This window comes from Sus scrofa, chromosome 15, assembly GCF_054392235.1.
Source record: "Sus scrofa isolate SSC_HxYL_T2T_F1_AM1 chromosome 15, Sscrofa_HxYL_maternal_Yorkshire_Landrace_v2.0, whole genome shotgun sequence".
Lineage (NCBI taxonomy): Eukaryota > Metazoa > Chordata > Mammalia > Artiodactyla > Suidae > Sus > Sus scrofa.
In genome coordinates, this window is record NC_139397.1 from 151,506,895 (window position 1) to 151,529,398 (window position 22,504).

At 52.5% G+C, this 22,504-nt stretch overlaps 1 protein-coding gene across 12 annotated transcripts in view; it reads left to right on the forward strand.

Annotated features, from left to right (window-relative positions):
* The first annotated feature begins 2,500 nt into the window (after nucleotides 1-2,500).
* Nucleotides 2,501-22,504, forward strand: part of MLPH (melanophilin) — a 46,990-nt gene continuing 26,986 nt past the window's right edge. For 7 of the 12 annotated variants that reach the window (XM_084997897.1, XM_084997901.1, XM_084997899.1 and 4 more), the window contains exons 1-2: nucleotides 3,172-3,309; nucleotides 10,163-10,296. In XM_084997897.1, the coding sequence (XP_084854023.1) occupies nucleotides 10,187-10,296 (110 nt within the window). In that variant the 5' untranslated portion in view covers nucleotides 3,172-3,309; nucleotides 10,163-10,186. 12 annotated transcript variants of the gene reach the window in all.

The window sequence follows — 22,504 nt, forward strand, 5'->3', positions numbered from 1 at the left end:
GGGCAGACCCCATCCGAGTGCTCTGTGTGTACCGATTCAGAACAATCCAGTGGTGCAGCTCCTCCATGTGGAAGGGAGAACTGAGCCTGGGGCGGGGGGATTAGTTCACAGCCACAGAGACACAGTTGGCGGGTGATGCGCTCAGCTGGGAGCCCAACCCCTGTAGTTGGTTCCAGCGTCCGCATGCCTGACTACACACGGTAATTCGGGAAGATTACGCAAGACACCAGTGCCAATCTGTCTTTGGGAGGTGGTGTTGGAAGAGAAATAAGACTGAGTTTGACTTTTCATGTTGTATTGTTTATATTCTTTTTTCCTCTTCTTTTTTTTTTTTTTTTTTTTTTTTTTTTGTCTTTTTGCTATTTCTTGGGCCACTCCCGCAGCTTATGGAGGTTCCCAGGCTAGGGGTCGAATCAGAGCTATCGCCACCGGCCTACGCCAGAGCCACAGCAACGCGGGATCCAAGCCACGTCTGCAACCTACACCACAGCTCACGGCAACGCCAGATCGTTAACCCACTGAGCAAGGGCAGGGACTGAACCCGCAACCTCATGGTTCCTAGTCGGATTTGTTAACCACTGCGCCATGACGGGAACTCCTATATTCTTTACCACGTATCACCATGTATCAATTGTACACATTTTGGTCCAGCAATTCCACTGCTGGGCACATATCTGGAAAATACGAAAACTCTGATTCAAAAGATACATGCACCCCAATATTCACAGCAGCATGATTTACAATAACCAAGACTTGGAAGCAACCTAAAAGTATCCACTGACAGAGGAATGAATAAAAAGGATGTGAGATACACACACAAAATGGACCACTACTCAGCCATAAAAAAAAAGAACGAAATGCCATTTGCAGCAACATGGATGGAACTGGAGATTATCATACTAAGTAAGTCAGACAGAGAAAAACAAGTATCATACAATATCATTTGTGGAATCAAAAAAAAAAAAAAAGAACAAATGACCTTATTTTCAAAACAGTAACAGACTCACAGACATAGAAAACAAATTTATAGTTACCAAAGGCAAAAGGGATATGGGATAAATTAGGAGTTTGGGATTACCAGACACACACTGCTATATATAAAACACATAAACACCAAGGACCTACTGTATGGCACAGGGAACTATACCCCAATATCTTGGGGGTTTTGGGGGGGGCTTCGCCCACAGCATATGGAAGTTCCCAGGCCAGGAACTGAACCCACGCCACAGCTGTAACTAAAGCCACAGCAGTGAAAATGCTGGATCCTTAACCTACTGAGCAAAAAGGGAACTCTCTCTTAATATCTTATATTTAACCTACAATGGAAAAGAATCTGTAAAAGTATATATATATATATTCACTTTATAAATATGTATCACTTTATATAGATATAAAACTGTATATATAATCACTTTGCTGTACTCCTATCTAACACAACACTGTAAATCAACTACAATTTTTTTTTTTTTTTTGCCTTTTTGACTTTTCTAGGACCGCTTCCATGGCATGAGGAGGTTCCCAGGCTAGGGGTCTAATCAGAGCTGTAGCTGCTGGCCTACGACAGAGCCACAGCAATGCGGGATCTGAGCCACATCTGCGACCTACACCACAGCTTGGGGCAACGCCGAATCCTTAACCCATTGAGCAAGGCCAGGGATCAAACCCGAAGCCTCATGGTTCCTAGTCGGATTCATTCACCACTGCTCCACGACAGGAACTCCAAAATCAACTACAATTTTTTAAAATGAAAGACAAAAAGTCTTTTTTAATTCTGCCCTTAAGGACTTATAGTCCTGATACAAGTTCTTAAGGGGTTTTTTCATTTGAGAATGAAGTATATGATAAGGAAACGAAAGACATAAGAACCAGCGCATAGGGTGTCTGAGCTCTGGGTTAAGCGTCAGTGGCAGCCACTTCCAGGTTTGGACCCCACCCGTTGGTGGTGTTTGGCTAGAGCTCCAGTGCAGCCCACGGGCCTGAAACACCCAAGGGCTGGACAGTGCTTTTCCCTGCTGTTGAAAGCGCCCTATAAATTATCCAACGTGACATGGCAAAGATCCTACAGGTAGAGTTGCCTCTTCTGCGAAATGGAGATGGCAGCGTCTGTTCACCTCGCAGCACTGACCGCATCCGGGCTTACTTACTCCTATTCCCACGTTGCAAACATGGAAAGTTTCAAAAGGGGGGGGGATTTCCTGGGGGGAAAGACTGTACTTTTCCTTTGATCTTTTTTTCGTAAACGTGAGAGGGAGGAGGGGAGAGGGCTCTGATGCGCCCAACTCTGGAAGGGAGAGGGAGAAGGCGATGCCCTTATGATCCAAGAGATTGGGGAAGGCAAAGCAGGCACAGTGGGCTGGAGCTCGTGGCGGTGTTTGGGACGCTCTGGGTTTGCAGTTCCGTGAGCGCGAGTCCGGACGAGGAGAGCGAGGGGATGGCGCGGGAGCTCAAAGCAGGTTCCCAGCACCGCGTCCTCCCGCCGCCCAGCAGCGCATCCTCACGCGCACGCGCCGGGTCTGCGCGCAGAAGTTGACTCCGCCGGGAGCCGCGGCTGTGACTTGAGCGGCTTTTCCTGGCGGGCAAGGTTTCAGGTGCCTGGCCAGCCGCCGGGCTACTGGCGCTCGGGCTTCGCGTTCCAGCCGCGTCCAGGCAGGAGGGAAGGCGTGGAGGGGCGCGGATCTGCCGCAGGAAATCCTGGATCCAAAGTCCCACTTACCAGGTGGCGTCCCCACGTGTTAGCCGGTGGCTTTGGGGAAGGCGCTTTCCTGAGCCTCGGTTTTCCCATCTGTCAAGCCAGAGTAAGGAGCGTTCTCCCTGCAGAGGTGGGAAGGGAGGTAAACGCGGTACCGCGCGCTCCGAGGGCGCCAAAGCCTGGCGGGTCCCTTTGCGGGACCGCATCACCCGGGGAAAGTCGCGGACCCGCCAGACGTGGGCTCAGCCCTCTCTCCCCGCTGCCGCCTTCCTCTCGGGAGTCGGCGTGGGGCGAGGAGCCCCTGGCCCCGCCCTGCCCTGTGCCTCCCACTCCGGCGCGGCGCCCGAGGTGCCCGCCCCGCCCTTGGCTGGCACCCGGAGGTGCCCGGCGCTCCCGGAGCTGGGCGGGGCGGGCCGCGGGCCTCGTGACTCCGGAGGGCGGCCGGGGACCTCGCCCCTGCCGCGCCGTGCGCCCTGCGCCCTGCCTGGCCCGGATCAGCCCGCCTGGCCTCAGTGCACCTGACGCCCGGCCTGGTCGCCTCCCTCTCCCCAGCCCAGAGGGACCGGAGAGACCACCCCCGAGGGGCCCGGCCAGGGCCTGCACGCCCCGGAAAGGAGTCGGTGAGTTGGGAGAGAGGGAGAATCAAAGAGGGGCCTGGGTGGCACCAGGACTGCGTCCCCAGGATCAGAGAGGGGCCACGGTGATAAGCGCAGCTCCGCTGAGTGAAAACGCCCCCAGCAGCCCCCAGCCCACCGTCCCAGCTGTTGAGGAGAACGTGCCCGGCCCACGGAACCCCAAACCCACACCCCGCCCAACCCGGAGAACCAGATGAGACTGGTCTGGATCCTCTGGGCGCCCATTTGGGGCAAAGCAGTGGTTTAACCAGAGGCCCTGTGGCGGATCTGTCTGCAGAGCAGCCTGAGGCTGTGGGCTTGGCGGACTCACTCAGAATGGAGCTCTCGGGTCCCAGGCTGTTTGCAGAAGGAGTCCTCCTGCAAGGAGGTGCAGGCTCGGGGGTGTCTGCAGGGGAGAAGGCATCCTGGATTTCCAGTCCTCTGAAAGCCCCAGTTTTTGTGGAATTGTCTTTTGTTTGTGTCAGGTCCCCAGACCGGCCCACCCACCTTGTTACAGAGCTGTGAGAAGGGGCTGGGCCTATGGGATCACTTAGTGGGCACTGGCTCCCTTGTCTTCTAAGATCTCAATAGGCTTGGACTCTCTCACCTTAGCTGAGTATTGAAAACCACACTTTTTGTTTCCAGTTGGGTTGGGGCCTTTGCATTTTATGTGTGTTTTTTGAAAATCTTCGTCACATATTTGTGAAAGGTTGGAAGGTTAAGGGAGAGTTGAGGCCCCCACTAGCCCTTAGGTGCAGAGGTGGCACTGCCCATGGTCATGAAGCCCCAGGGAGAGGGCCAGGGCTTGCTGATTGTGGCAGCAGAGCAGTGACTTTGGCACCTGGGTTCAGCCCACTCACCTCTGTCCTGACATCCACCCCTCCCCTGAGTTGTCTCTCCACCCCCCCCCACCCCCGCCGACCTCCCCAAGCCACAGCTTTCCTGGGCAAGACCCCCGTCTCTGAGTCTCCAGGGCCTCCCGCCTTAGATCCAAGCCCCAAGCCTCGGTCCCTGTGCTCCCCATGCCCGGAATCTGGATGTAGGTACCTCACAGTATTGACTGGAGACAAACCCAGGCTCACAGACGAGAAGTCAGAGGGACTTATGGATTAAGGCATCAGTGACAAGGGGGCAGACACCAGTAGCAAGAGGGCCACAAGCCTCTAGCCTGCAAAAAGGAGCCCGGACGGAAAACTGCAAAAGGAAAAGACAGAGGAATATAAGCCAGATGAGGGAATTACTCAAAACCCCAGAAAAAAAGCCCAGTCAACTGGAGATTAGCAGCCTCTGTGAAAAAGGCTTTAGAATAATGACAGTAAAGATGATCCGAGATCTTGGGGGAAAAAACCAAAAAACTGGAGGCAAGGATCGATACATTAAGTAGAAGATTTAAAGATTAAACAAGCAGAGATCCAAAATTCAATGACTGAGATAAAAAATGCACTAGAAGGAGCCAACAGCAGGTTACAGGTCGAAGAAGGAGCAAGTGAGGAGCGAGATGAAGGCGCCAGTGGCTGAAGCATCAAAGGTGGCTGAGTGGGTCTGGTGGGAGGCTGGGGGTGGGGGGGGGCAAAGAGGTTCCAGAACCTGGGGGTCTACTCAGAAGGGTGACTTTGGTGCCCTGGGGTGACAGTAGGGGGATTGCTTATGGGCGCCCCAGCTCCCGCCTCCTAGGGCTCTATGTCTTGATCTTTCCAGAAGCAACCACTGGAGGAAAAGCCCTCTCCCCTCCACCCAGCCTGTAGGCTCTCTCTGTGATCCCAACATCCTGGCATCACCAGGCCTGGGGAGGGCCAGAAAGGTCATGGAGCCCAACTGCCGTCCTTGGACAGAGAGGAGAAGGGCACTTGTCCCAGGGAGCAGGGCCAGCTGGTGCCTGCACCACCCAGCTCCCAACTTTCGGCCCCACCCTGGGGCCTGGGACCCGCCCGCCCTTGCTGTGGAGTCGACAGCTGGGCTTTAGCTGCAGGTACAGACCGATGGCCATGTAAACAGGGTTTCCAGCCACTTCCCAGGAAGCTGGCAGAGCAGAGAATGGGCAGGTGGGTGGCACGCTGCAGGGCGCCCGCCCTGTGCTGTTGCTGCTGGAATGATTCCAGAACCTCCAGCTGCACCGCAAGGGTGCCTGGTGCACCTGCAGGGAGTGGCGGACCTTCTGGGCGGGATGTGCTCATTTTGCAGCTGACGAGGCTGGAGGGCATGGTTTCTACCAGCAGGCAGCAGGCACTGCCCTCAGAACTAACCACACAGGCCAGCTCTGCCGACAGCACATGGGAACAGCCACAAAGGGTCAATGCAGTGGCCCCGTAGTTGGCACCTGGGCTTTGCCTCAGGAGTGTGCCCACACCTCTATCAGCAAGAGTCGCCCCCCTGATTCTGAGTCAGGGAGATTCCTGGCACTGTTTTGAGGCGTTTAACCAGGAACTTTGAAGAGCTCTGCTGGCAATCTGCTCAGACGGTGACTCCTCGTCACTGCCATTGTTCCCAGGCTCAGGGGTTCACTGGAAGCTTTGTGTAGGAGGCATTTCCTCCCACCCCCACCAGATCTCCCTTTAATGCAGCCAAAATATGACTTCAACTCTTTGCCTGAGAAAAGATGATACAGCATTGAAATTCAGTGGTCTGGATTCAGGGCATGCATTTATTTTATTTTATTTTACTTTATTTTATTTTATTTTATTTTATTTTATTATTTTATTTTATTTTATTATTTTTTGTCTTGTTGCCTTTTCCAGGGCTGCTCCCATGGCATATGGAGGTTCCCAGGCTAGGGGTCGAATCAGAGCTGCAGCTGCTGACCTACACCACAGCCACAGCAACGCAGGATCCGAGCCGCATCTGCAACCTACACCCCAGCTCACGGCAACGCTGGATCCTTAACCCACTGAGCAAGGCCAGGGACCGAACCTGCAACCTCATGGTGCCTAGTTGGATTCGTTTACCACTGCACCGTAACGGGAACTCCAGGACATGCATTTTATAAAACCAGTTCCACGATCTCTTTCCAACTCATTAACTTCCGTGTGACCCTCTCTTTTCTCCATTATAGCTTTTAAACGGTTGGGGAAGGCTCACAGTCTCAGCGATCAAAAAGGTGATTAAATCTGAGCCGTGGAACAGGCGCAAATTGAAAGTGTTTTGTTCAGGAACCTCATGACAGGCGTTATCTACCCTGAAATGGAGCCAGGACTGGCGAGAGTCTGGTGGAGCTGCCTGCCAGCACGCACGCCCTGGGAGGTTCCTGCAGGCCCCGGGCAGGCCCAGAGCCTCGCACCTTCCACGGGTCCAGCATATCCTCTGTGCTCATGGTCCCCCTTGACGGTGGAGGGGTACCAGGTCACATCAGGGTCTCAGTGATGGAGCAGAGTCGGGGTTGATGGGTGAGATGACTGTGCTGGAAGGCCGTCCCCTCCGTGAACCTGCGCAGTTGAACCCTAGGCATGGCAGCCCCTGGCGGGAGGGCACCTTTCCACCACACCCCAGCTGCCCCCATGAAGGTACCAGCCTGACGCCAGCCGGAAGGGGTGCTGGCAGCACACTCCCCAGCTGCCTGTGACTTTTGCTTTATGTATTTTTTGGCCACACCCATGGCATGAGGAAGTTCCCGGGCCAGGGATAGAACCTGCACCACAGCAATGTCAATGCCGGATCCTTAACCCACTGAGCCACCAGGGAACTCCGATTTGTACATTTCGAATGCTGAAAACACACTCATCATTCGATTTAAGATTCTCTTTTCTAAAGGTAGTTTTTAAAAGGCTTTAAACTTCTGCCTTTCATTAATTCACTGAGTGGGAAGATTTGATCACAGTGTATAATGACCCAAGTCACAGGCCTCGGGCTCTCGAGCCCGGCTATCCTAGGAACATACATCCCGGGAGCATCCCCTTGCTGTGTAGGGGCACAGTGTCCTAGAGGGCGCAGCTAAACTTTGGAATCTTCCTCCCTTCTTGACCCTGCACCTCCTGCCCACCCAGTTGCTGGGCAGGGGCTGAAAATAGGCACCAGAGGAGTTCCTGTCGTGGCTCAGCGGTTAACAAATCTGACCTGCATCCATGAGGACGCAGGTTCGATCCCTGGCCTCGCTCACTGGGTTAAAGATCTGGCATTGCTGTGAGCTGTGGTGTAGGTCGCAGACGTGGCTTGGATCCCGAGTTGCTGTGGCTGTGGTGTAGGCCAGTAGCTATGGCTCCGATTCGACCCCTAGCTTGGGAACGTCCATCTGCTGTGGGTACGGCCCTAAAAAGCAAAAAAATAAAAATAAAAAACGGGCACCAGAGTAAAATTTTTCAGATGATGTCTCATCCATAAAGTACCTACAGTCTGTTCTTGGTTTAGCTCTGGGGGATGCTTGTTTTGAAAATGTATATTCTGCCACTATGGCTTTATTAAACGGGGCAGAGTGGATATGTCTCCCTCCCGTAACAACTCAGGGTCATCACCGGAACCTCCAAAATGGTGCTAAGCCACGTTGCCATGGTCCCCTCTAAGCTCGGGGGCCGTCCGCTTCCCCTGTTCACATCTCAGCGGGTTTCTGCCCAGTCTCACTCCAGGCAGCGGGTAGCCAACCTGGGCCTCTTCCCCTGGCAGCGGTACCCGGACCCTCCCTGGTCCAGCTTATGTCCGTTCCCTGGTCTCAGTCACCTCGGTTATCTGAGCTGGGAGCCCAAGTACCATCCTTCCTAGAAAAAGAACATCAGACAGAAGGAACAGGCTGGAGGGGGCGCCCAGGGGAGATGGCGTCCTCTGAATGTGAAGCCCTGGGCAGCGGTTCTGACGCACCAGTGTGACCTGTGCATCCATCCGCTTCTCGGTCACTGGCGCGCTCTGCAGTGGTAACGTTTGCATGACAAGAAAAATATACTCGTTTCCTTCTGTTTTGCTTTTCTCCCTCATCTTTACAGTATTTCCCTTACTTGAAGTGACGTTTCCTTTAGGAGAGGAAAAGGGAATTACTCAGCCGACGGTCACGGCTTTTATCGGCTTTGGAAACAGAATTTCAGTGAATGTGCTTCTCATGATAGAATAGTTTTCAAAAATGGTTTTTAAAAATGAATAAACCCCAGTCCTCCATCAAATAACTTGCTGTCCCAGTTTTTAAAACCCAGAAACTCTGTGCCCTGGGGAGCATGAGGCATCAGTTGTGTTTTGATGTTTTCGTGTCCTGCACCCCAGGGCAGCCCCGTAACCCATCGTACACTGTCAGCTGGGGCTTGAGGGTTGAAATGGGGCGGGGTTAGTGCAAAAAAATTTAAGAAATTATTTTTCACTGATTTTAAGACACAAGCCAGGAAACAGTTAATTGACAGCCATAGGATCTCTGTGGAAATTTTCATTTTAACGGGTGTCTTGCGTGTTGCTCAGACAATGTCACTTTTCCTAAGTAACCGGGAGTTCCCTGGTGGCTTAGCAGTTAAGGATCTGCCTTTGTCATTGCTGCAGCCTGGGTTTGATTCCTGGCCCAGGCAGGAACTTCAGCAGGAGCAGGCAAAAAAAAAACAAAAAACAAAAAAAAAAACAATAATTTTAAAAAAGAAAAAAGGCAGGGATTTCCCATGGTGCCTCAGGGGTAACGAACCCGACTAGTATCCATGAGGACTCGTGTTCCATCCCCGGCCTGGTTCAGTGAGTTAAGGATCTGGCATTTGGGTGAGCTGTGTTGTAGGCCGCCAAATGAAAACTTGCTAAAGGAGTTCCCATTATGGCTTAATGGGTAAAGAACCCGACATAGTGTCCACAAGGATGCGGATTTGATCCCTGGCCTTGCTCAGTGGGTTAAGGATCTGGCATTGCTGCAACCCGTGGAGTAGGTCACAGATGTGGCCCAGATCCCTCGCTGCTGTGGCTGTGGTGGAGGCCAGTAGCTGTAGCTCCGATTTGCCCCCTAGCCTGGGAAGTTCCATGTGCTGCAGGTGCAGCCCTAAAAAGAAAAAGAATAAAAGACTCGCTGAAGACACACAGGTTCTCCTTGAACTTTCAGCTTCCCGAAGGGAAACCGTCTCCCCAGCAGAATCTTCCCACAGCCTTGGTGCCCAGCGCGGGGCTGGCCTCCGTGTAGAAGCCACAGCCTCTGTCCCAGGGGCCCCTGGATGGCCAGCTGAGACCAGGGAGGCGGGAGCACAGAGGAGCACCCCCGCGACCCCGGGAGAAGTCACCGTCGTCATGGTGATATGTGACGTCACCGGCTGCTGGGCGTGTGAAGCGATGTCCGAGGAGTGTGCGCAGTGGGGGCGGGGGGTGGGGAGACAGGCAGAGCGCGATCGGAGGATCTTGATGAAATGCAGATTCTGCATCAGGAGGCTGGGGCAGGGCCTGGGAATCTGCATTTCTAACAGGTTCCAGGAGATGCTCTGGTCCAAAGAGCACGCACTTTGAGTAGCGAGCAGAGTGGCGAAGCTCTGCTTATCTTGGTATTTGACATTTGGTTTGGGGTTTGGGGGGTTTTTTGGGGGAGGATTGGTTTGGGTTTTTTGGCCATACCTGCAGCAAGCAGAGGTTCCCAGGCCAGGGACTGAAACTGCATCATAGCAACAACCAAACCACCACAGCAACCATGTCAGGTCCTTAACCCACGGAGCCACCAGGGAACTCCAGTTTTTTATATTTGGATGTTCCTTCTTTTGTCCTTTTGACATTGATTGGGATCTTCAGTGTCTTCAAAGAGGGGCCTGATAACATCTTCTGAAGTGTGCCCCGGGGCGTGGGAATTCCACACATGGGTTCATTGATTTCCACTGTCCACGTTTCCAGAAAACCATCTAACCCAGGCTGGAAACTGGCACTTTCCGTGTTGCCTCTTCTGTGCGTGGGCCGCATCTGCGGGCTTCCTGGGCTGACCGCTATGATCCTGTGGTTCCAGGTGTGACCCTGACCAGAAGCAAAGATGGGGAAAAAACTGGATCTTTCCACGCTCACGGACGAGGAGGCCAAGCACATCTGGGAGGTGGTTCAGCGGGACTTCGAGCTTCGAAGGAAAGAGGAGGAAAGGCTAGCGTAAGTCTGCGCAGCTGAGCCCTGGGGCTGCCCTGCGGTCTGGAGGGGCCGTCCCCTTGGGGCCTCTGGGTGGGCAGATGGTGGAAGCTTGGGTGCAGGACACTGGCTGGAAGCCCGGGGCTGGGAGACACCTGCTCTCTGGCCTCAGTCTCTTCTTAATTAAAACGAGGGGACGTGCATTTCCTCCTGACAGTCAGATGCTTGCTAAATAGTTTGGTTTCAGCTCGATCCAGCCCCGGGTGACATTGTCCCCTAGGCCAGGTGATGCTGAGGCCACGGCACTGCACGAATAAAAGAGCTGAAGGTGATGAACAGGGGAGTCTTGCGGCTGGCCTGAAACACCCGATGCCAGGATCGAGGGCGTTTAGGACAAAGGCAGACTGACGCCTTTCTTTCCAGGGTGGGTGGTGGCCCGTCCTCGCCGTGGATGCCCCGGTGCCGTTTTGCACACCTCTTCCCGCCGGGCTGAGCTGCACCCACCCCGTCACCTTGCATATCCCTCCACCAAACCTTGGCTTAGCTCCCTTGCAGTCTCGTGTTGGCATCTTTTGTGGTCGGGCGGCCTGTTGCGAAGGAGACATTGAGCAAAGACGCGAGCGAGGCAGGGAAGTAGGCATGCCCGTGCCTGAAAGGCTGCTGGCCGACGACGGAGACTAGGTCAGAGGCGTAGGGGGTGCGGGCCCAGGGCTGAGGACCTGGGCAGGGCATGCCCCCCAGCACAGGTGAGTAACAAGACCTCACAGGCAGTGGGGCTACTGAGACACTGTCAGATGAGCTTTGAAGGTGGAGCCTGCAAGGTTGCCCACAGGTTGGATGTGGGGTCTTGGGTACGGAGGCATCCAGGTCAAGGGTGACTCCAGAGTCTCCGCCTGAGTCATGGGGGTGGGGTGGGGGGTCACCTCACCTGGGGAAGGCGAGGGTGGAGCAGGTGGGGAGGAAGCAGGACACGGGCAGAGTGTTGACCTCGGGTGGACTGCCAGGCATCAAGTGGCCGGGCAGGCTCGGCACTGGGCAGGAGCTCTGGAGAGACGAAGTGGGGTGCTGCCCGCCAGACGCCCTGGCTGCTCTAGCCACATCAGACTTAGTGGCTTACTGCACACCAACCTCTCTCCTGGCTCTGGGGTTCAGAAGTCCTACCATCAAGGTGTGGCGGGTGGCCCTCCTTCTGGAGGCTCCAGGGGAGAGGCTGAGTGCTGGCTTTCCGTCTAGAGGTGCCCACACCCCGAGGTTCCTGCCCTTCCCCCACCCTCCAGGCCATCGGCCTTCTGACCTCCAGGCTCTCCCGACCCCTGCTTCTGTCCCATCTCCCGCTTTCTCTCTGAGTCCCCTGCCCTCCTTGCGATGACACTGTCCCACCAAGAGAGTCCAGACCATGCCCCATCCCACAGCCGTAACTGAATCACGTCTGCCAAGTCCCTTGTGCTGTGTAAGGTGACACAGTCTCGGGTTCTAGGGACAAGGCCGTAGATGTTTGGGGGTGGAGGGAGCATTATTGGGCGGAGCCCTGGATTTAGAGGCCTGGGACTAGAAGAGACGCCGGGGCTGGGTTTGGGGGGAAGACAGAGGAAGACGGGGCCCCAGAGGAGACAGAGAAGGAGCCTCTGGTCCCGCCTGGAGGGGTTCACACACATCCACAGCCCATCAGGTGAAACAAGCTCTCGGAGCCCAGAGCCTGTGGTGCTGATGGGGGGCCTACATCAGCCCCATGAGGCTTCCGGCTGCCCCCCCCCCCAAGAGCCCCCACCACCTGCCCTGGGCTGCACATCACCCCCTCTCCCGTGTTTCCGTTTTGAAACCACTTTCACCGCCCTGGTGTCTTGGCCGACGCCCCGCCCACCCTGCCCCCACCCCTCCCTGTCCCTCCGACCCCCGCTTCTCCACGCTCTGAGCTCCCCCCACTCATTCCCAGCTCACTTTTTTCCCCAGAGCAGTTCCCTCTGCTTCAGCCTGGGCCTGGAGCCCCCCACCCACCCCCAGGGCTGAGGGCCACACGCTCTCAGCCACAGAGTCCCCTGGCTTTTCCTACGGGAAGATCACAGCCTCTCCAGGCACACGGCTGCTGTCACTTTTAGCTTAGACTCTCGGGTTCCCCGCATAGTTAGAAAGGCAGGGAAGGTGGGGGGCAGGAACGAGCTCTTCTGGCGGATGCTCTGGGCTAACTGGGCAGTCCTAGCGCAGAGGTGGCCTGGGCGCCTGGGCACATGGTCGGAGAACCAGCTCCCTGGGGGGCTGGGGGCTGGGGAGGGGCTTGCTGTCCCTGCCCGCACCTGCCTGCACGAGGCTCAGAGCTTCGGGGTGGGGCAGGTCTCCTTCACTGTGAGCAGAGTCCCCGGAGAGCAGCCTGTCACCTACCCCCCAGGGAGACGGGGCTTCTCAGGAGGTGATTCCCCAAGACTAGGGCTTTGTTGAGAGGAAGGAAAATGCAGAGCCCAGGCCCCACTGACCAGGGGCTGCGGGCAGGGAGGCTTCCCTCTTCTTGAGGCTTTTAGACACAAGAATGTGACATCACCCCCAAGGGTCACAACTGCACAGACACACACATCTGGACGCGGCCGACTCAGCCCCACACTGCAGGCTGCACCCCCCACAGTCCCTCCCACATCCCCAGCCCCCACCGTGCCCCTCGTGTGTGAGGCCCCCGGTCCTCGGCCCCCTGCGGACCCTCAGCCCTGCCCTTGGGGGCGGAGGTGCCCACTGCCCAACGTCCCTCAGAACTGCTCCTCTTCTGCCGACGTTTGCCCCACCTCCCGTGCTCGGCCCTTGGCCTCTGCTCTCACGCTCCCTTCTGAATCCAGTCTGTCCTCACTGAGACCTCTAGACCCCGCGGGCCCCCCCCGGGTCCCCCCATCAGCTCCTTCCTGCTCTGTGGCCCACCCCCCTGGCTGCTCTCTGCTGTCACCCCTGCTGGCCCTGCGCTGACTGCTGTGACCAACAGCTTTGCGCTAAGGACCTTTCTGGAGGGGACGCGTCCTACACCCTTGCAGGCTGGGGTCCCCAGTCTAACCCAGCCCACAGCCTTGCCCAAAAGTTCCTCTCCGGCTCTTAGCAAGGTCCTGAGCTCCCACAGTGGCTCCTCAAGCCTTCACCCCCTCCAGACCACAGGCCTTGGCAGCCCCTCACCCGCTCACAGAAAGCTCTGGGCTACAGGCATCACTGCCCCCACCTCGGCCTCCGTGAGCTCACACCCCCCATCTGCCCTGCCCTGGCCCTTCCCTCTCTGTCCCCAGTGCCTCCGTCACTCCCTCTGTCCTCTGTCCTACTGGGAATATCAGTGTAATTAGTCACCGTATTGAAACAAAAACACAGAAGCAAGGAGTTCCCTGGTGGCGCAGGGTTAAGGACCTGGCATTGTTGCTGCTGTGGCAAGAGTTTGTTTGATCCCTGCCCTAGGAACTTCCACATGCTACGGGCATGGCCCCAAAAAACTTAAAATAAGAAGAGAAGCCAAAGCAAACAAACAAACAGAAAGACTTTCTTTTGCTTTCCTTTGTCCCTAACGTGCATCCAGCTAAAAGCCGGCACATCTTGCTCCTTTTATTTGAAGGAGCTGCCCATCCCATCCTTGCTCTACCTCCTGTTGCACTGGACCATCCTGGCAGCAACCCCCAGAGGCCCAGTCAGGAGCCCCTTCTCGGCCCCGGCCCCCCCGACCTGGGGCTCTGCCCTCCTCGCCGCCCCGTGTCTGTCCCTGGGGTTCCTTTTCCCACGTCCCCTGGCTTTTCTCTGTGGTTGCTTTGCAAGCTCCTCTTTTTCCCCCTGGCCCAGTAAAGGAAGAAATTGCCAAAGACATGTCTTCTCAAAGGAGCAGGATCCAGATGCTTTCTTGGACAGATCTTTCATCTTTCAAATGCCCAAAGAATAAAGGACTCCTTTATTATTTATCTGCTTCAAACCAGGGGAAAAAAAATTCATTAGGCTCACCTTGATGCCCTATATATTAACGAAAATAAAGGAAGAAAACTCCAGCCCAGTTAAATCATCATGTTACTATGCCTCAGGCTACCCTGTCTATTATGGAAACCACCAGCCCCCTCTGCCTATTTAAATTAATTCTATACCATTTAAAAATCAGTTCTTCTGTGTCATTCTTCACATGTCAAGTTTTCAATAGCCACACACATGAGTAGTGGCTGCCATACTGCACAGGCAGAAATTGAACGTTCTCATCATCACACAAAGTCGTTTTGGACAACACTGGCTTAAGGAGACAAAACCTGTGCTATGGAAAAACATTTTTTGGTTTTTCTGGTTTTTTTGGGGGGGGTTGTTTGTTTGTTTTTTCTTTTTAGGGTTGCACCCACGGCATATGGAGGTTCCCAGGCTAGGGGTCCAATTGGAGCTACAGCTGCCAGCCTACACCACAGCCACAGCAACATCAGATCCAAGCCGAGTCTTCGACGTACACCACAGCTCATGGCAACACCAGATCCTTAATCCTCTGGGAAAGGCCAGGGATCGAACCCACAACCTCGTGGTTCCTAGTCAGATTCGTTTCTGCTGTACCACAATGGGAACTCTAGTAGTATGCTGTTTCTAATGATTTTTTAATTAATAAATTGTGATAAAAGGATACTTTTTAACATGATGAAAAAAATTTATTCAAACAACAGCCATTTTGATAAAGTAATATTAGAAACAAGAAAAGCATTTCTGTCATCACTTCTCACCACCAGATTAGCATGTTCTAGAAGTGCTAGCCCACGCAATTAGAGAAGGTAGCAAAATGAGTAGTATATGGATGGACAGGGAGGTTACCTGCGGATCATAAAAACCCAAGATAGTTACCTGCAAAACCAAGAAGACAATTTAATAGTCTTATTATATAAGATAAAAGAATATAAAAGAAAATCAGTGTCCCCTTTTTAGACATCAAAGATACCAAATTAGAACATATATAGAAAAAAATCGTATTTATAATAAAAGTATGAGAAACCTAAAGATACACATTTAAGAAATGTGTAAGAAGATATGAAGAGCAGTACAGAATATTATTAGACAACATCCCCCAATTGTAAATTATAACAAGTGATACCATGTTCTTTAGATGAACATTCTGCCGCAAAAATGCTGGCTCCTGAGGAATTCATGTCGAATTCCCAAGGCATTCAGGGAATGTGAAAAGAATAGTACAGAAAAACAAAGACGTGAGAGGGAGCAGTTGAAATAAGAGTAGCAGAGGGGCCTCATTCCCTGGGATAATAAAAAATATTTGAGGCTGGAGTTCCCATTGTGGCACAGTGGTTAACGAATCCAATAGGTGCCATGAGGTTGTGGGTTCGATCCCTGGCCTCACTCAGTGGGTTAAGGATCCAGCGTTGCCGTGAGCTGTGGTGGAGGCCGGCAGCTGCAGCTCCAATTGGACCCCTAGCCTGGAAACCTCCATGTGCCACAGGTGCGGCCCTAAAAAGACAGAAAAAAATGTTAATGCCACATCAGAAAATAAGGTGGCCTTTTCACAGGTGTCAATAATCAGTGAAATAACATGAAAGTCCTAAAATGCGACCAAGTATACATAACAATTTCTAGTCCAATAAGGGCAACATTTCGTATCAGTAAGAAAAGGAAGGATTAATAAAAGTTAAGTCACAGTGGACTATGAGTGTGGGGCTAAGGGAGGGAAGCTGAGCTCAGACTTTTTATTATTTTATTAAAAATGTATGACATGAAACCGTGGAAATTCCTGGAAGAAAAGGGTGTATAGGTAAATAGATTCATAATCTCGGCTGGAAAACCTTACCTATGGCAACACGGGCAGAAATCACAGCGCAAAATACTGATACTGTGGACTACATAGGTACATCTGATTTTAAAAAGAAAAGTTTTTAAAAAATCAGAAGAAACAGTTTTAACAAATGGCAATAATTCTTATCCTTGGTATGGAAAGAGAGTCTTAGAATCAGAAAGATAAAGAAGTTTTCCAAATTAGAAAAACACCAAAATCCCAGTGTTTAAGTAGAAAAAGGTTGAATGAGACTGCATGGCTGACTCATGTCCCTGGGTGAGGACCGAAGGTGGCCTCAACAGAACGCCCCGTTTTCAAGGGCACAGCCTGCAAGTCAAATATTAGGCCTGTGATCCTTCCCCAGAAAGGCAAACAGGTGGTGATGTGGGTTTGTAATCTCTGCAAACAGACCCGAATGCCTGCGATTACCCGCGAAAGATGCCCTGGTGTGAGACACGGCCGGCAAACCAGGACTTGCTTGAAAAATAAATAAATTATAACAAGGAATTTGAAGTCACCCTGGGCTGGGCGGCATGGCCCCTCAGACGGGCACCTCCAGCGCTAAAATCACAGGGGCTGAGACAGGAGGTCAGCTGCCCGCCCAGCCTTTGGTCTGGGATCCGTGGGGGATTCCTGTGGCGCCCCCTCTCAGCTGCCTGTCGCTCACAGGTCACCACACGTATTTGCTCTTTATCCGTCTGGCCATTGTTGGGTCGGTCTCTTCAGAAGACCTCAGAGAACTTTCACGGGTTTCTGTTTCCCTCGTGGTAATGCCTGATGTTTAGCCATAGAATCAGGACCTCAGACCCGCGTCATTGCTCTTCAATCCCTGTGACGTTGTGTTTGTCCCCTTTCGGCTCCCTGACACTCGTGTCTCGCTTGGTTGGCATCCTTTTCATCATGTTGTCTCTCAGTTCTGTGACTCAGATCTCTCTTGCTCACTTGTCTTTTTCAAAACCTTTTTTTTTATTAAAGTGTAGTTGATTCAGGATGTTGCGCCACCTGCCGCTGTACAGCAACGTGACTCTTAAGCACCATCCTTGAAATGCGTGTTTCGATCCCCAGGAGCACATCTTCAGCTCTCTTCCCAGCGATGGCTCAGGGTGGGGATTTTATATGTTGCAGCCTCGCAGCTGGGAGTCGGCTTTCTGCTCTCACACGTTCCGCTCAGAACCCTGGCAGATAGTGAAGCCCCCAGAGACGCCCGTACCCTGATCCCCCCAGCCTGTCGTAGGTTACACGGCAGAGGGGGATTAAGATGGCAGATGCGATTAAGGCTGCTCATCAGGGGTCTGGACACGGGGAAAAGGTGCTGGGTTTCCGGCTGGGCCAGTGTAGTCACAGGGGCCTGAGAAGTGGATGGAAAGGAGACAGGATGCGTACAGGTCATTGTGAGAAGGACTCCGCCCACCGTGCTGGCTCTGAAAATGGAAGAAGCAGCCAGGAACCAGGGACTGCAGGTGCCCCCTAGCAGCTGCGAAGGGCAAGGGACAGACTTTCCCCAAAGCCTCCTGGAAGGACCCAGTCCTGCCAACACCTTGATTTTAGGTGGCACCTAGGACCTTCCTCGTGAGAGGGGAGGAGTCGGTGCTTGGCGTCAGAGCATCGAGGGACCAGCTGACTCTCTTGTAGGGGTTGATGACGCTGGTGACTTTTCGGTTGAAGCCAGTGCTCGTTAACCATCTGAAACCCCCAGGGCTCTGAAGAATTATGCTCCATCTCCGCTGCCTGTGCTCTGAAAATGAAACAAAGCCTGGATGGCAGCATATGTCACTGAATATGTGAAGCTCACTGATGAGACCTACTGCTCAGAAAAAGATTCCTTGCAAAGTATGAAAGCCCATAGACAAGGCACCTGGTCACCCAAGAGCTCCAATAGACCTGGACGACAAGGGTAGTGTTGTTTGGGGAGTTCTCATTGTGGCTCCGTGGAAATGAATCTGACTAGTATCCGTGAGGTTTGATCCCTGGCCTCGCTCAGTGGGTTAAGGATCCGGCGTTGCCATGAGCTATGGTATAAGTCGCAGATGTGGCTCAAATCCCACATTGCTGTGGCTGAGGTGTAGGCCAGCAGCTGCAGCTCCGATTCGACCCCTAGCCTGGGAACCTCCCTATGCTACAGGTGCGGCCCCAAAAAGACGAAAGACAAAAAAAAAAAAATGAGAGAGAGGGAGAAATTGGTGTTGTTTTCATGCCTGCTAACACAGCATCCATTCTGCAGCCCATGGATTAAGGACTGATTTCAACTTTCAGGTCTGATTCTTTAGGAAATACTTTTCACGAGGCTGTAGTGCCACAGATAGTGACTCCCCTGATGGATCTGGGGAAAGTGCATTGAAAACGTTTTAGAAAGGATGCATCATGCGAGACGCCATGAAGAGCATCCGTGATGCCCGCTGTATACAGGACAGATGGGTGACGGGGACCTACTGTGTACCACAGGGGAATTTACTCAGTTCTGTGTGGCAGCTTGTTTGGGAAGAGACTCTGGAGGGGTATGGGTCTGTGTGTAACTGACTTGCTTGGCTGTGCACCAATTAATACAACTTTGTGGGTCGACTATATTCCAACAAAATTTTTAGAAATTAAAAAAATAAAATATATTAACAGCCATTCCAAAATATAAACAAAAAAAAGAACATCTGTGATTCATGGGAAGAGGTCAAAGTATCAACACTTTGAAATGTTTATAAGGAGTTGAGGAGTTTAGAAGAAGTTGATTCCAGCCCCCTTGGATGCCTTTGAGAGGTTCGGGACTTCAGGAGAGGGAATAACTGCAGATGCGGTGGAAGCAGAAACAGAGCTAGAATCCTACTAGGAACCATGGGGTTGCAGGTTTGATCCCTGGCCTTGCTAATTAAGGATCCAGAATTAGCTCTGTTGGGGGTTAAGAACCCAGCAGTGTCCATGAGGGTGCAGGTTTGATCCCTGGCCTTGATCCCTGGCATTGCCACAAGCTGCAGTGTAGGTCGCAGATGCAGCTCTCATCCAGGGCTGCCACAATTGTGGTGTAGGCCTGCAGCTTCAGCTCTGATTCAGGCCCTAGCCCAGGAATTTCCATATGCCACAGGTGCAGCCCTAAAAAGAAAAAAAAATAAGTGGGGCCTGAAGATGTGGCTGAATTTATCCTGTGATACAACTTGAATGGATGAGGAGTTGCTTCTTACAGACGAGCAAAGAAAGTGGTTTCTTGAGATGGAATCTGCTCTTGGTGAAGAGGCTGTGAGGACTGTTGGAATGACAACGAAGGATTTAGACTATTCCGTAAACCTGGTTGATGGAGCAGCAGCAGCGTTTGAGAGAATTGGCTCCAACTTTGACAGTTCTACTGTGTGTAAAATGCTGTCAAACAGCCTTGCAGGCTGCAGAGTAATTGGTCATGGAAGGAAGACTCGACCAATGTAACTTCATGGCTGTCTTAGTTTAAGAAATTGCCTCAGTGACCCCAGCTTTCAGCAAGCACCACCCTGACTAGTCAGCAGTCACCAGCATTAAGGCCAGACCTTCCACCAGCAAAAAGACCATGACTTGCTAGGAGTTCCCGTTTTGTGGCACAGCAGAAACGAATCCTACTAGGAACCATGGGGCTGTGGGTTTGATCCCTGGCCTTGCTCAGTGGGTTAAGGATCCAGCATTGCCATGAGCTGTGGTGTAGATGGAAGACAGCTCAGATCCCGCGTTGCTGAGGCTGCGGTATAGGCACGCAGCTGGAGCTCCTATTAGACCCCTAGCCTGGGAACCTCCATATGCCACTGGTACAGCCCTAAAAAGCAATAAAAATAAAAATAAAAAATATGACTTGCTGAAGGCTCAGATGAGGATTAGCAATTTTTAACAATAAATTTTTTTCTTGTCTTTTTGTCTTTTTAGGGCTGCACCATGGCATATGGAAGTTCCCAGGCTAGGAGTCTAATGGGAGCTGCAGCTGCTGGCCTACTCCACAGCAACAGCAACACGGGATCCGAGCTGCGTCTGCAACCTGCACCATAGCTCATGGCAACACCAGATCCTTAACCCACTGAGTGAGGCCAGGGATCGAACTGCAACGTCATGGTTCCCAGTTGGATTCGTTAACCACTGAGCCACGACAGGAACTCCAACAATAAATTTTTTTTTTTTTTTTTTTTTGTCTTTTGTCTTTTGTTGTTGTTGCTATTTCTTGGGCCGCTCCCGCGGCATATGGAGGTTCCCAGGCTAGGGGTCTAATCGGAGCTGTAGCCACCGGCCTACACCAGAGCCACAGCAACGCGGGATCCGAGCCGCGTCTGCAACCTACACCACAGCTCACGGCAACGCCGGATCGTTAACCCACTGAGCAAGGGCAGGGACCGAACCCACAACCTCATGGTTCCTAGTCGGATTCGTTAACCACTGCACCACGACGGAAACTCCCAATAAAATATTTTAAATTAAGGTCTGTACATTGTATTTTCAAGCATAGGGCCACTCACACCTTAGAGACTTTAGCTTAGTGTAAACAAAACTTTTATTTGCACTGGGAAACCAAAAAACTTGTGTGACTCACTTTATTGCAATATTCCCTTTATCGCAGTGGGTCTGGAACTAAGACCGCAGCATCGAATATCCTGCCCACTGTTTGCCCTCCTTCGGCTGGTTTCCTGTCACCTTCTCCTCGTTTCTGTCTTCCCGGCCTTTTATCTGCTTTCTAGGGACTTCTGAATCCCGTTCTCCCGTGCTTTGGCCCAAGGGACCCATTAGATTCTTCAAGTATTGAGAACCCCAAAGGCTTTTGTTTTTCTGGGTTATATCTCCATCGATATTTAGCTCATCAAAAATTAAAACTGGCCACTTTAAAAACCGTCATGCGTTTATTTAAGACCGCAATCAACCCCTTCCATGTCGACATAGGTGCAATGCTTATGCAAAAAATAACTTTTTTCCAAAACAAAAATGTGAGTGAGGAAAATGGCATTAATTCTCTATTTTTGAAAATTCTGGTAACATCTGACGTGATCGGAGAGAGGCAGATGCTCGCGGTTCCTTTGCCTTCCACGTGTTATAATATGCCGTTTTGGCTGAGGGGTTGGAAGAAAGCCTAGCCTCGTGCAGATGTGTGGTAGGAAAAAGCAGGAGTGCTTTTGCCGCCTTTTCAGGTGACGATGGCCATTGTGTTTTGATAACACATGAAACCCTACTACTGTAGCTTCTTAAAGGCGGTCTCACCGTGGAATCTGAAGTCGCATCAGTGCACTTTCCCTTCCTCGTTCCTTAAAGTCTGGTCTCTCCTGCACTTGGGGTGGCTCTGCTGTCAGTGTGTGATTTTGTGACACCTATGCAGACTTGCCAAATATCGACACATTTCATTATATGTAACCCAAAAAAAATCACATTCATCACTGTCGCCCCGACCTCATCGGAAATCTCTCAGTGACGGAAACTGTCAGGCTCAGGGAAGCAGGGACATACATTTTCCGAAAGTCTTCTCCGCGCTTGAAAGCTTGAGTTTCGGCATTTGCAACAGATCCTGTTACTGGACACACGTCTCATCAAAGACACGCTTCGTCGAGACACCCTTTCCTTTCCTTTCCTTTCCTTTCCTTTCCTTTCCTTTCCTTTCCTTTCCTTTCCTTTCCTTTCCTTTCCTTTCCTTTCCTTTCCTTTCCTTTCTGGCAGAGAGCAGAGCAGTCTTGGCTGGTCCGGGCTGTCCCTCCACCTCGACCCGTGCTGAGGCCCCAGAACGTTCAACCGTCCTTGTTTTTGCATCACCGGTGCTGGGGTCAAAGGGAAAAGAAGGCAAATAACACCTTAGTGCTGCTGTGAACAGAGTCTGACCTTGTGAACCCTGTCAGAAGTTCTCGGGCGTCCCCAGAGGTCCCTGGACCACACCTGGAGAATCGCTGCCCTGAATCACTGGCCTTGGAGTTCCCTGGTGGCTCGGTGGGTTGAGGATCCGGGGTTGTCACTGCTGTGGCTCTGGTTACAGCTGTGCTCGGGTTCCATCCCTGGCCCGGGAGCATCCACGTGCTGCAGGCAAGGACTCGGCATTCTACCCATTGCCACCCTCAGTCCCCTGCCAGTCCCCTGCCATCTTTATGTCAGCCCAGTCCTCCCTACCTCAGAGCACGAAGCCCAGGGTCCCTTCACTCAGCCTGGCTTCTTCTTACTCCTCTCCTCCACCCGGTACCCACTCAGCACACCGAGCAGACTGGTTTCACATCTTCCTCCGTTTCTGGTGGTAAATCACATCCAGGGCATCTTTTGTTCTGAAGGTGACCTTACCCTGTGGCTGTGTGTTAGGCTCTGACCGGCTCAGGCACCTGTATGGCCTGACATCTGGTCAACCCCGTATTTGCGATAAGCAGGATGTGCGGGCTGCTCCGGCCCCTCCCCACCCCCCAGGTCGGTTGACGTGCCCTGCAGTTGGCAGGCACCTGCTGTTACTCTGCTGGACCAGCGTGGGGCCACCTCAACCCGCGCTTCCTGTTCTCCAGCTGTGAGAGAAGAGAAGTCGCACCTCATTGTCCA